Raw genomic sequence first — 14,040 nt, forward strand, 5'->3', positions numbered from 1 at the left:
CTGTTTGTTTTTGTTTAATTATTTTTTCTATACAATGATTTCTAATCCATCTAATAAAAAATTTTACAAATTAGCGCCGGGCGGAGCAGTATATTTATTCTTTTTACTGTGAAAAGTTTACGTGAGCTATACATTTTTTTTTTGTATTGTTTTTTTAAAAATGTTTTAATGTTTTTTTTTTTTGTTTAACTTGCACAACTGTTTTTATTAATTTTTTGAAGCTATATTTTTTCTTGTTTTGTTTTATTTGTTTATCTCGATTTTTGTGTTTTTTAGTTCGATTTTATTGCAAAAGGAAATAATCTCAAAAAATTCAGCTTGGCTGAAATGGTTTTGAATTATTTTCCACTTATTTATGCGTCTCTCTCTTTTTTTGTTTGTTTGTTTAGAAAACTTCAGTTCGTATACTTAAATATTTTTGTTTTTAAAATTAATGTTTGTTGTTTTTAGACAAAAGCAAGCAAAGTAATAGTTTTTGTTGTATTTTTGTTTTTTGAAAAATTAAACGAATGTTTTCGTGGGACATAAGAACATTAAAATATACATTTAATTAAACAGAAATAAGAAAAAAATGTGTCTACCATTTATGTGTTTTCGTCTCTCTTTTTATTTATGGCAAAACAAAATTATTAAGTATGTAATTCTTATAGGAACTTCTTTTATTAATTATTCTAATGGCACACATTATCATTAAGGATTAGTAGCTGTTTTCGTGTTTTGATGTTTTTCTTGGTTTAAGTTTTCTTTTCTCGTCTGTTTTTTGTTTTGTTATTATTTTTATTTATTTTGGTAAAACACAAATGATTCTTTTTGTTTTGTTTTGAAGCAGTCCAAGTTTTGTTTTTATTTTTTTTGAGATATTCAGAAGATTAGAAGTGTTAAGAAAATTGATTTTTGTTTTGTTGTTGCTGTTTTTATTTGTTTTGGCATAAGACATCTTAGAACATTAGAATAAGTTTTCGAAGGTGGTTTTCGAGGGGAATCGTAATCGGAATCGGAAATCGGAAATAAAACAGTCATTGCTTGGAATCCAAGTGTTTGGTCGTCGCGGACTTTTGAATTGTTTGTTTTGTGTGTGAGAGCGTTGGACAAGTTCATGCTTTGATTTTGCTTATGCTTCATGCTGGCGATCAACTTCATTCAGGTGGTGTAAGTAACTTTATAAGCTGTAATTAAAGAACACACGAAGCAGTTTTGTTGTTATGTTTTGTCGTTGATTAAAGCATTAAGACTTAGTCTAAAAGTTAAATTTGTTTTTTTGACTGGACAATGACTTAAAATATGATATTTTGGTTAATAAAGGTTAGGGTGAAGTACTAACTATACTACTAGTGGAATTGAATTTGTGTTCAATAATTTAAATTATTATTATTTTTTTAGGGTGGAAATGTTAGGAGGTACGGCAGGGTTAAGCTTATTATATTGCAAGCAATTAAATTTGAATAAAGCATTGGAGTGTTTGCAGTAAACCTAGGGAAGAAAGTGAGTCTTCTTAGCACATAGATAAATAAATATAAAAATCCTTTAGCAAATACACTGAGCTACAAAAAAGTGGTCCCGTTGTATTCTTGATTGTGTTCAAGAGTCCATACAGGCGTAAAAGGATATGTGCCAACCTGGTGAGATATTCTTTTCGGTAGCTTAATGACTATTACGACCTTTGGAGGAATTTCCATTCGCCACCAAAATGAGCTAAACATCGTGGAAGTATCAGAATTACATCAAAAACATTCTAAAAATATGTTTCCTTTTTGTATCCGTTCATTGGAGAAACTGATGCACGAAACTATTAGACCCAACTTCGCTATTTATGGAATTGAGTATTTGCAAGAAAAGAAACACAATTTTAAAATGTTATTTTTTTAAATTATGTTTAATTCATTAAAATATCCTTTAATTTATTTGTTTTTCCCGAATTTGTTTTAAGTTAATACAATGTTTTAGAGTGCACCAATTTTTTTGTAGCTAAGTGTATTTATTAATCGAATTTTGAGATTGCAATTTCTCAATCTAATCTGAGTTAGTCATTGATAAGGAGACAGATTAATTAGTGTATTCGGCTTAAGTTTTCACTCCTCAAAATAATATGTTTGCCAATGTTTAAAAATGATGACAATTTTACAAAAATTCTAATGTGGTTGGAATCATAGTTTAAATTTAAAGCCCTTGCTTAAAAACCACAAAAATAAAGATCACGTAGGAAGACTAGAAACATGAATCACAGGGATCTCTTTTGAATGCGACAATCACCCCTATTACCGATGTCGTAAACGACAGCAAAATATACGACACGACAGAATCTGCATTCCATAAGTCATTTTCAACTTTTGCCATTCGCCAGAAATGGAGATGGTTGGCAAAAGGTTTGAATCGCTTATTTTATTAATGTAAAACATATTTTAATGTTTGCTTTAATCAGGTAAAACAATTTAAAAGGCAAACTGGAGGAGGTCCAATTGCAAATTTTATCTCTGCTGGAAGATTCTGTAGCAAATTTGTTTAAATGCAAACAGTGGATAAACCCAAATGGAAGTCCAATTGGTGTATCCCAGCCCAATTTACTTCCAACTACTTTAACGACTACATCCGGACATACATCAACACGAACGCAGGCTGCAGATGCAGACGCAGACGTAATTCGGCACCACACAAATTTCACAAATTCAATTAAAACAAAACAAAATTTGTGGAAAGCTATCAAATCAAAAGTCTAAAATCACTGGAATATAGGAAGAAAAATTCAAACCAAAAGTGTCAAATCACTGGAATATAGAAAGAACTAATTTCGCTTCGCCGCGAATTCGTTAATAAGGAAATAAGACGCGAGTCGAATTTGAAAGGTCAAATTAAAAACGATCCACAGCGAACCTCATTATTAGGCCCCTGTATGCTAAGTTATTTTAACCATTCAACATTGGGCAGGTTCAGACAACATAAGGGTCTTCATTTGCAGTCAAATCCATTCTTTGAACGAGAATTTTGACCAAAGCTTGACTAGTTAGTGTTTCAAGTGTCATGAATTTCAAATTAAGAACATTACTTCACAAACTTCTACTCATAAGAAGACTTGACTTGGTAGTTAGGGAGATTTTTCTTGGCTTACTTTCTAGTCAACTTTCCATTAAATTGCCTTAATTGGAAGGTAATTTTTTGGCAGCTGGCCAATCAGACACTAGAAACTTGCCCATTATTTTCTAAGTTATATTTTACTACTCTAAAATTGATAGGGAAAAAAGCTTCAAAACAATAGCTTTATAATTTTTTTGGTATATCGGGAAAATCGAATTAAATAATGTGTATCTTAATTTAGTTGAAAAATTCAATTCAAGAAATTTGACTTGGATCCTTTATCCACAATTTAAGGGCGTATATGATTTTTTTTCACCAGCACAAGTTAATTCTACCAAAAAAAAATATAAAATATCAATTTACAATTAAAATTGGTATAAATAGCATCAAAGGCTTTCGGCTCAGAAAAATAGCTTTATATATATTTCTTCACAAAGTGACAGTCATATTGCACTGGCTTCAACAAGGTTCTATAACAAAATTATTATATGTACATTTTCTAATGTTGTTAATGGCTTTAGTTTGAACTTCGAAAGCAACTTCAAGCAAATGAATGTAATACGTCAGGTTTTTCGATTTAAACTTTAAAAATCCGAAACAATTTATTTTAAGCTTTTTGAGGTCATGAAAATTCCTGATGTCGTTTTTTTTTTTGTCAAATCAATAGCTGAAAAATTAGTTGCAAGATTTGACATGCCCTACATAGATCTTAATGAAACGTTGAGGCAGGCAACATTTTTTAAAAGTAATTTTTAGTTTTTTTATATAACAAATCTGTTTAAACAAACAAGGCCTTAAATCGGAGTTCGGAACTCTAAAACGTGCTTTTCATAACTTGAAAGCACAAGATTCAAAGTTGTTAAAAAATCAAATGAAGACTCATAAGTCATCCCTTAACGAATGAGAATTTTTGCTAAACAAAGTGAGATACTTTTCAAAATGATGACAAAAAATTTGTTGATAGGAACTATCTTGTATTCTACCCTAGCTCTAAAAATTGCAGTATTTTATTCGTTTTTGCATTTTTAAAGAATTATATTATTTTCTAAATGCATATCCGAACATATGTCCAGAACTTTTGTTTTACGAATTAGAGATTTATTGTTCCAAACGTATCGAGATCATTTTCCAACAACAATACAATAGTTTGTGTGGCAGACAAAAATCTATAACAATTTTGAAAAATTGAATTTTTAACTGCCGAAGAGATATTTAAAAAAACTATTCGAACTTTCTGACACATACTCCTTTAAATATTGTTTATTGATAAGTTGCAAGTTTTCATCGATGTACAACTTTTAAAATTTTTGGTTTACATCGAGGTTTTTAAAAAATGTTACACCGTAGGGCTGAAAAAAAAAATTCAAAAGACAGCCTAAATCCGAATCGTGATACCCATATATACAGTGACGAGCAAAAGTCGTCAAATGATATCGACTGTTTAAAAAATTGTTCAAAAGTAAGAGTTTTGAATAACATTAATATTTTTTTTATTTTTCTTATTTTGGTTATCCACCTAGCAATTATTATGCATAATAAGATTTAAAAAAAAGAATATATTTTACGAACAAAATAAATAATGCACATTTAAGTTTCAAGAGATTAAACAACGTCTTTTAAGGACGGAAACGACTACTTACTGACTTGTATGCTAGAAGAATGGAAAGGGAGTTGAGAAGTTGTGGATCCAAAACACCTTAGCAGGCAGCCAAAAACATAGACAAGTCAGTTAGAGAATGGACTGCAAGCCGGGCACTCAAAAGAATTAGATTAGCCGCTAAAGAGAAACCAGAGAAGACTGCTTTCAGCGAAAAATTTTAAGGCCAGGTTAGCTTTTGCTAAAAAGCACAGACAATGGACCATAGACTAATGGAAAAAATTAATTTGGTCCGACGAGACGAAGGTCAATAGAATAGGAACCGATAGAAGAGCTATTTATTGGTCACGTCCTGGAGAAGGACTTCAACCTTAGTAAAAATCGAGGGTTTCATTAAGAAAGAAAATTATTTGGATATTTTGAAGACAAATTTACCACCTTTTACTACATCAACGGGCTACAATGAGTGTGAAATAACTTTTCAGCAGTACGGAAACTTCAAACACACTTTGAAAATTGTCACAGAATGGTTGAGAAATCAACAGTTTCTGACGATGACGTGGTCAGCAAAAAGCCCTAACCTCAACCCAATTGAAAATTTGTGGTCAATTGTCAAACGACGGCTGGTGCAGTACCAAGATCACCCATCGAATATTCAGGAGCTTTGGCAACGCTTGGAGTTGGAATAGGGTCATACTCCAGAAGAATTACTTAATAATTTGGTGGCCTAATCGTTGCTCTGAAACACATTTAAAAAAACAATTTTTGGACAAGTCGATAAATTAATTAAATAATTTTTGTTTTGAAAAATATATCCTTTTTTTTTTAAATATTATAAATAATAAACCTAAGATTCATAATCTTAATAATAAAAATATTTACATTTTGTTTCAAACGCTTAGTTTTAGTAAATTATTCAAATAATTGAAAATATTTGACCACTTTTGCTTGTCGCTGTATATCGTTTTGGATATTATTTTGCTTCTTCGCTAATTAGGGGTACCATATTTATTTATTTGACTATTCTAGGTAATATGTTAAAGTCCTTCAGCTATCTGATACCTCTGACAACTTATCAACATTTATTTCAACCACTATATACATTTCTTTTTGGAACCAATAATTTTGTAATTAGTATCTCTCCCTCGTGCATATTTTTGTGAAGAACATTTTAAGACAAGCATTTTTGAGTTTGATTAATGTCGCACAACAATAAAACTGCAAACACTTAACAGATAAAAACAGCACGACCTTACTTCTTTGTTGCTGTTCTTGAAAAATAGTTGCTGAAACGTTGTTGGCTAAATAAGTAAATAAGGCAAAAAGTAAAAAGCAATTCAGGAAGAGTGAGTTTGTGAAAATTTAATCCCAGAAAGATATTATCATTTTTGAAATAAAATAAATCTATTTTGTATCGTTGCAAGTCGTGCAAAATCAAGGCCAAACCATACCTTCGAGCGCGTAAGGTCTGGGATAGGGGAAACGTTTATTTTTTATACCGGCTAATTTGGGAAGTACATTTTGCTTAAAGAATTACTCGTTAAGAATTTGTCAATCCCTGTTAAGAAACAGTAACAACAAATACTTTACCCTATGGATACTTTGCAATAGAAATTTAATAATACTCAAGCAACGGAAACAAAAAATTGGAATAAGTTAAAATATATATTTTATTATTTTTGTTTGATGTCAACAACACAATCGGAGGCTGTTTAACGATACTGGGAATTGTCAAGAAAACCGTGGCCAAAACTGACTAAAGTTCAACAAATTAAGCTCTCAATTTAAAATACGAAAAAATATCTCCATTTTTGCTGTCGAATTGTATTAAAACAAAAAATCAAAAACTGACAAGTACAGAACCTCGAGTGCAGGGACTTATTTAAAAACATAAAAGCATGGACTACAAAATCTTCCGACCAATAAATAAAATTTAATGAAAAGAAGAAAACCCACAAAATTTAGTAAAATAAAAAAAGAATAGTTTAATTATTTTTGCTTGCTTTGACTTTAATTATTTGTTTTTGTTTTTCTTCAACAATCTTTTTCTTTCAATTTCCATACACAACACATAGTTTTTTTTCAAGTCTTTCTTCAAAAAGAAAAACAAAATCTTAAGGAGTGAAGCCAAAAAGAAAACAATAATATTTGTTTAATATGGGAACAAAAACAGAAAAAACTAACTATTTTCCAAATATACTATATAACTATAAACATACATATATATAAATAGTAAATAGGTATTTAAGTAGGAGAAGAGAACTGATTCGTGAAAAATCAGAACTTAAATTATATATATTTAGATTCATCCTTCACCTGGATAGTCGCAGTCCGATTGTACGCTGTTCACCTCGATCTTCACCACGTCAGCTGCAGAGATTATTCCTTCGGCTAATTGCGTTGCGTCCAAAACAACCTGGTGCGTTTGCTGCTGCTGCTGTTGCTGCTGCTGCTGTTGTTGCTGTTGGAGCTGGAGCGGAAGCTGTTGGAGTTGTGTCTGGTGATTGGGCGTGGTGACCGGTGTCTGACCATCGGCCACCATCTCCAGTCATCCCTCTTCCTCTTCGGTCTTGATCTTCACGGGTATATACACCTTGTCCATCACGTGGATCTTTATGTGATTGTTGAGCGTACTCGATTGGCGGAATTGTTTTTTGCAGACGGCACATTCGAAAGGTTTCTCGCCGGTGTGAATTTTGAGGTGATTTGTAAGCGTGCTCAATTGGCGGAACTGTTTGGGACAGAACGAACAAATGAAAGGTTTCTCGCCGGTGTGGATTTTCATGTGATTCGTGAGGGTGCTCGATTGTCGAAAGGTTTTGTCGCATATCGTGCATTTGTAGGGTTTCTCGCCGGTGTGGATTTTGACGTGGTTCGTTAATGTGCTTAACTGTCGAAACCGTCGCTCACAAATGCTGCATTGGAATGGCTTCTCCTGACTGTTGGCTGGATAACGATCCAATTGCGGCGGCAATGTGCCCGCCGCCGTTTGCACTTGCTGCTGAATGTCGTCGGTTTGCAATTGCAGCACTTGCTGTTCCGAACTTTGTTGCAGTGGCGCGAGGTGATGAGTGGTAGTGGTGACACCAGCTGCTGAAACTGTTGCCGCTGAGGTTATCACGTTGAATGGGAGTTGTATGTCCGTTGCTGGTTCATCAGTTGTTGCAACGATAACAATTTCACAATTAGTCATTGTGCAGAAAAGAGGAGAAGGAAGAGGAGGAGGTGGAAATAGGAGATAGTGGTTAAATGAGGGTTATTTTATTTTTTTTCTTTATGTTAATTTTAACGTCTCAAGAAATTTCCCGGAAGTTCTAAGAGAGTTTTTTTTAGTTTTTGAGAAGCTTCAGAAAAATATGAAGTTTGGATTCGTATTTCGTTTAATTTGTAAGGCAACAGCCGCAGCGTTTGGTAATGGCAAGCATTCTGTCGTGATGCCTGAAATGAGAAAGTATATATATTTTTATTTTTATAATAAAATGAAATTCCTCAGTTAAATAAAAGGTTTTTGTTCGGACACAAGTTTTTTTAAATGACCTGATATTGGCGAAGTTATGTAAGTTTTGAAGTTGCCTTGTGAAGATTCAAGAGGAAAACTTCATTCTGGGACAAAAGTAAGCTTAAAATATGGTAAAACAAAACGATAAGATACGTTAGACCAATAGAAGGAATAATTTATGTAAAAGGGACATTTCTTTGAATTGTATTATTCCAAATTCTTTCTATGCAATCAAAGGCGTCACTTATTCTCCATACTCATTGGGTAGGTTCAGACGACATTAGGGACTTGAAAGTTAGGCACGTTTCAAGGATCTGATTGGCCAGCTGCCAAAAAATTACCTTGTAATTAAGGCAACTTTAATGGAAAGTTGACTGAAAAGTTAGTCAAGAAAAATTTCCTTAACAATTCAAGTCAAGTCCACTTCTATCAAACTGACAGTTGATCATGTTATTTCAATCGTCTTAGGTGGCGCATGCAGGTGGGTAAAGGGTTCAACCAACTTGGCGTGCGAAACTGGAGACAGCTAGCTAGGGACCGAGCTGGCTGGAGACGCATGTTAATTGGGGTCCATGTCCACCCCGGATTGTAGCACCACTTTAAGTAATAAGTTATATACAAAACTTATGTACAGTTGAATAGAGCCAATTTTATCTTAAGACCTCTAGGGCGATTTCGTTTGCTTAAAATTGAATTCAACTTGGGGATTATTATTTTTAACTTTTGAACGATGAGTGGAAGAAGAGAATTATCGTCAAGCTCCCAAAAAAAGGAGATTTAACAAAGTGAGGAAATTGGAGATGAATTTGCGTTCTATCAGCAGTTGCCAAAATAGTAGCAAGTCATACTGGAACGCATCAGAGAACACCTTGAGGTCACACTCGATGCCGAAAAGGCAGGATTCCGTGATGGATCATCCTGTATTGACCATATCAACACCCAGCGGATCATTATTGAACAGTGCTTTAAATATCGATCACCACTACACTTGCTGTTCATCGACTTCAAAAAAGCCTTTGATAGCATTTACGGAGAGTATATTTGGTTAGCTTTACGGAGGAGAGGCATCTCAGAAAAACTAATTGCTATTCTTAAAGAACATATGATAGATCTAAGTTTCATGTTCTACACGATGGAAGGTTGTCAGATTATTTTGAATTCCGTAGCGGAGTCAGACAGGGCTGTATTCTGTAGCCAATATTGTTGTTGTTGGTTGGATCCAATGAATTTTGACATAATCTTTAACGATCTTTGCTGAGCCATCAAATGACAACAAGTGTGGAGAAAGAAGCAAAAGTTGTGGGCGGCGTTTGGTATGTTGTCGAAAATTTGGAGGAATAACTCTATCAGCTTAAGAATAAAGCTATGACTTTTTCGTACAAATGTCGTGAATAGATGTCCTCGTAACATCCTAAGAATTGTCTGGCCAAACCGTATATCAAATGAGGTCCTTCATAAAAGGACAGGCCAGGAACCTATAGACTCTATAATACAAAGGCGTGTGTGGCAATCGATTGGACATACGCTTCGAAAAAGCAACGACTGCATTGCAGGCCAAGCAATGCAGTGGAATCTGCTTAAACAAGAAGAAAGCAGAGCTGGACGACCGAGAAGTACATGGCGCAGGACAGTCGAGGCGGAATCAGCGTCACTAGGCAAAAGTTGGAGAGAGCTGAAACACATCTCCGGAAACCGTACACGATGGCGCGTAGGCGTAGTAGAGGCGCTATGCCTCTTAAGGGGTACCCAGCAGACTTAACAGGTCTTAGGACCAACCAAGGTTTTAATTTTAAATTTTAAAAGTCTCGAGTTGATCCACTTAACATTTTCGATAGGGTTTGCATCAGGCGACTGCGACGGCCAATCCAATGTAACGATGCCACATTGAGTCTTCCACTGAGTACAGAGCTTGCTGTGGTATTTAGGATCATTGTCCTCCTTCAGAATCCAATCTTCATTTTTTGTGATGAATCATTGTTTGGCAGTAAAGCCTTTTTGTAGATTTTTATCATTTTTTCGGCATTTAGGTTGTCAAAGGTTCAAAGTACCGAATCCCTGCTTTGAGAAGCAGTCCCAAAGATGCACCTTTATTCCATGTTTTACGGTCCGCTGAACAAGCCTTTTGATGGAAGTTAACCAGGCTTGCGTGAGGACAGAACGTGCCCATATAGAACATTCATCAGTAAAAACGACATTTTCAAAATCTCTTTCAATATAATCATGCGCCCAAGCGAGTCCCTTTGTCGCATGTTTTTCAGTCAACAGAGGTTTCTTTATTATGTTGCGCCATTTCAGATCATGAGAATGAAGAAGGGTTCGGATAGTTTCGTAGGATATATCTAAACTTTTGTTGAAAATGCTGGTAAAGTCGACCACACTCTTACTTGCTGTAGTTGAAGTTTAGAGGGAAAACTTGTATTTTTTCACTAAATGTCAAAACAGATTTTATAGAACCATTATAAAATTTAAGTTTACAAAATAAAACGGACTGAAGTTGTGTACAAATAATATTTCGTTCTAATTATTTTTGGGAAGATTGGGTCGTTTTCATGGTGAAAATTTCAGAAATGAGGGTTGGTTTTGTCTCTACCGAAATTTGTTAAAGTCGGTGCCCGTAACTTCAAGATTGGTAACTCTAATTTTCGGTCGTGATTTTCATCCTAGTAGAAAATACAATAACAAATTTAGAGCAACTATTTGACATGTTCGTTGTCTTGTTACAGTGTCAGGGATACAAGGAGGGTGTGTCGAAGTGTTAAAAATATCGTTGCCGTTCAAGCGTCCGTAGCAAACAATCAGAATCTAGATTTTAACAGATTAGTGGCATACGCCGCAGCTTACAATACCTACGTAAAGTCATTGGTTTATGTCAACAAGTCGGATGAGCTCAGAGCCGATATTGAAAGCGAAATATCGTTTTATGACGAAACTCATTTTAAGTTTAACTTATCTTCATTAGAATTCAGTTTTTTGCAGTTAACACGCTGGCTCCTGGCACCTACCGCGGTCCTTATGTCTTTGGAATTAGGAAGGAGCCGCCGTTATGGAGAGGTGAGGGCTATTGCTTAATGATTTCTTTCTTTCTAAAAATCAAACATCTATAATTCGAAGTTTAACCATACATTTTTAGCAAAATCAATTTGGTGACAACTTTATTTCCAAAAATAACCCTGTTACCTGGTTCCCTAGTTGTGGCGATTTATTGCCTTTCGATTACTTTATGGGACAATGTCAAATCATTGCTTTATGCAACAAACCAGCAGCTTTTGATGCATTTGCCAATGATAGACTAGACTGCGTAACTCGTAGCAACGGCGGTCATAATTCCGAAATCAAATTTCAAATATAAATGACAAAATTATAAAAAAAATAATACAATAAAGTTTTCAACCTCCTAAGAAAAACACAAACAACTTTTAACGTATAAATTCCAATTTTTTGGTGGAAAATAATGAATCACTAAAAAAGAAACATATACAAAACTCAAGACACATACAATTTGCATCAGTTGCAATTTTAGAAAAAACAGAAACCCGAGACGAGGTAAGAAAACTTAAGTCTATTTTGACGATGGAAAACAAATAACAGCTAAATTAAATTGAACTTAATAATCATATTATTAGACGCCTATAAATGGCAAAACCACATCTTAGCAGTCATTATTTATTAAATATTTTAATAAGACCAGTTATTCTCTAAAGATCAAAACCTTGTAGGTATTTAAAGCATTTTAATTGATTTAAGAAATAGGAAGGTACGTAATAGGTTTTTTCTTCATCGATTAAAACACAATCTTTAACTAATAGGTACTAACTTTTAGGATAGATTAAAAGATTATAAAGCCGGAACTTGACTCGCATAGGTCGTCTATGTTACGTAAGTTGTGCAAAGGTCGAGACGTAAGAAACATGACTTTCAGACATTTGTTAAGTTGTTCTTAGCTCATAACATCAATTACATCGACTTAACAACATAATAAAAACCTTAGATCGAGAGCAATAATGTCACCAGGTTTAGTGAACTGCGTACACGAGGTTGGAACTGAAATGAAGACCGGTTGCACCCTTCGTAAAAAAACATGCTTAGGTAAGCTTTACAAATATAGAAACCAATGAATTTTTGGGAGCTTAAACTTAGTAAAATCTTATTTTTGGACAATTTCTCTGATTTCACATAGGTAACAAAAAAAAAGAAGAACCATTCCTCCCACCCCTCTATAAATTTGAAACCCATTCATGTGCAACTTTAAAGCCCATATTAAAAAATCTAAAGAAGAACCCGGAAATACACAAATAAATAGCGACTTCCTAACCATATTGTCCGCATCGATAACTCAACTCATTCCTCGAGCATGTCTCTCACACTTCACCTTCGTGTTTTCACTTCATGACGCGTCTTCCTACACATACAATCCACTCTGGATGTTTATTTAAGAAGAAAATATCACTTTCGACGTCGCATTTGACCAAAGAAAAATAGACTTAAGACTGCTTTTTGGAGCATCATGCTGCGCTCGGTGCTTCCGATTCTCGATCTTATTCGATCCGCATCCGCCCCAATGAGGTTAGGTTGCCTCTTTACCTTGCCGTGCCTGGGCGAGTGCGAGAAATGCGAAGCGAACGCGAACAGCCAACAAACTTCGTGTCTATCTCATTCGATCAAAAATGAAACGAGCAAGACGAAAAAAAAATCACCGTGTGCAACGTCAGAGATAAAATCGCACACTCGGCTTTCAGTTTTGGTTTAGGTTTGGGGCTTTAGAAGCTTTGGAAGGAGATGTGATGGGAGCGAGAAGCGTGAGGGCGACCACGACGACTACGACGACGACAACTTCGACGACGGATCAAAAAGAATTACATAAAAATATCACTGAGTAAACAATTTTGTGTGTGTCCTTATTCGCGAAGAGTTGAGTTTGAGTTGCTAGTTAGCACTTTTCACCTTTGACCTACCTAAGGCATCCCTTTGGTTATTTCCATTTCCATCTTTTTTCGTTCGATGCGTGGCCCAGCCAATTTGTGTCCAATTTAAAGCTTAAATATTCACGTTTCGTTTGAGTGCGGTTTTAATAAACAATAAATTCCAAATGTGTGCGAATTATTGAGTTGAAAGTAAAAAAGTGAGAATTTTTCGTGAAAAATCAAAATGAATTTTTTTAAGAGTTTTCTTTTTATTTTATTTTTTGAGAACACGACTTTTGACAGTTGTTGTTTGTTTAACGCCTGTAACAGAAAAGTGCTGCATGCGGAAAAGAAAGATGGAATATGGTTGGTGGAATGGAGTAGATTTGTGCAGAAACAGAAAATTGTATTTTTGTGTGCGCAAAATGAGTGCTGTACAGCGGTTGTTGTGCTAAATTTGTTGGGGGATGTGTTGGGCGGTGGTTGGAGTTGCTTTATTTTAAGGTCTTTTCACATCTTATTCTTTTGTTGTTTGTTCTCAGAAATATTACGAAATAAATCGAGAAGTCAAAAGTGGGATTTTTATTATAAATGTCAGGGATTGCTTGCTTCAAATTTGTTGAAGTAATTTTTGTTTGCGATGATGTCTGGGTCCACGACGTGTGGACGAAATGTTGTGTTTTTCATTGTAGTACCCGTAGCGTATTCGTTAGTGCGTTGGACTGTCATGCAAGGGGTCTTGGGTTCAATCCCTGCCTGTGCCACCCAATTTTTTTTACGGGTACTTTCTTAAATTATCCGTTCGGATTTGGCATATAAACTGTAGGACCCTTCCATCTCTGACAACATTACACGCACACAGGAATGGTTGAGAGTTGTAAGTAACTAGGCCCTGGTTCTTCATAGACTGTTGCGTAATTTATTTTATTTGTATACATATTAGCTAAATTTAGTGCATTTATTAAATTAAAGGC

At 34.6% G+C, this 14,040-nt stretch overlaps 1 protein-coding gene and 1 long non-coding RNA gene across 5 annotated transcripts; one reads left to right on the forward strand and one right to left on the reverse strand.

Annotated features, from left to right (window-relative positions):
* Positions 1 to 483: 483 nt before the first annotated feature.
* LOC129944485 (adult enhancer factor 1) lies at positions 484 to 13,419 on the reverse strand. Of its 4 annotated transcripts, none has more exons than XM_056053939.1 (3): positions 13,118 to 13,419; positions 6,983 to 8,104; positions 484 to 1,166 (listed from the first exon to the last, which is right to left on the reverse strand). In XM_056053939.1, exon 2 carries the CDS (start codon positions 7,857 to 7,859, stop codon positions 7,215 to 7,217), a length of 645 nt encoding a protein of 214 aa, XP_055909914.1. In that variant the 5' UTR covers positions 7,860 to 8,104; positions 13,118 to 13,419; the 3' UTR covers positions 484 to 1,166; positions 6,983 to 7,214. The 4 variants fall into 4 exon arrangements, with proteins under 4 accessions (XP_055909914.1, XP_055909916.1, XP_055909915.1 ...); XM_056053941.1 differs by lacking the exon at positions 13,118 to 13,419 and adding an exon at positions 12,535 to 12,727; XM_056053940.1 differs by lacking the exon at positions 13,118 to 13,419 and adding an exon at positions 12,478 to 12,727.
* On the forward strand, positions 11,812 to 12,255 carry LOC129944486 (uncharacterized). Its single transcript, XR_008781453.1, has 2 exons — positions 11,812 to 11,919; positions 11,986 to 12,255. It is a non-coding gene; the product is annotated as an uncharacterized LOC129944486 (long non-coding RNA).
* Positions 13,420 to 14,040: the final 621 nt, after the last annotated feature.

The sequence above is a fragment of the Eupeodes corollae genome, chromosome 2, assembly GCF_945859685.1.
Source record: "Eupeodes corollae chromosome 2, idEupCoro1.1, whole genome shotgun sequence".
Classification (NCBI taxonomy): Eukaryota; Metazoa; Arthropoda; class Insecta; order Diptera; family Syrphidae; genus Eupeodes; species Eupeodes corollae.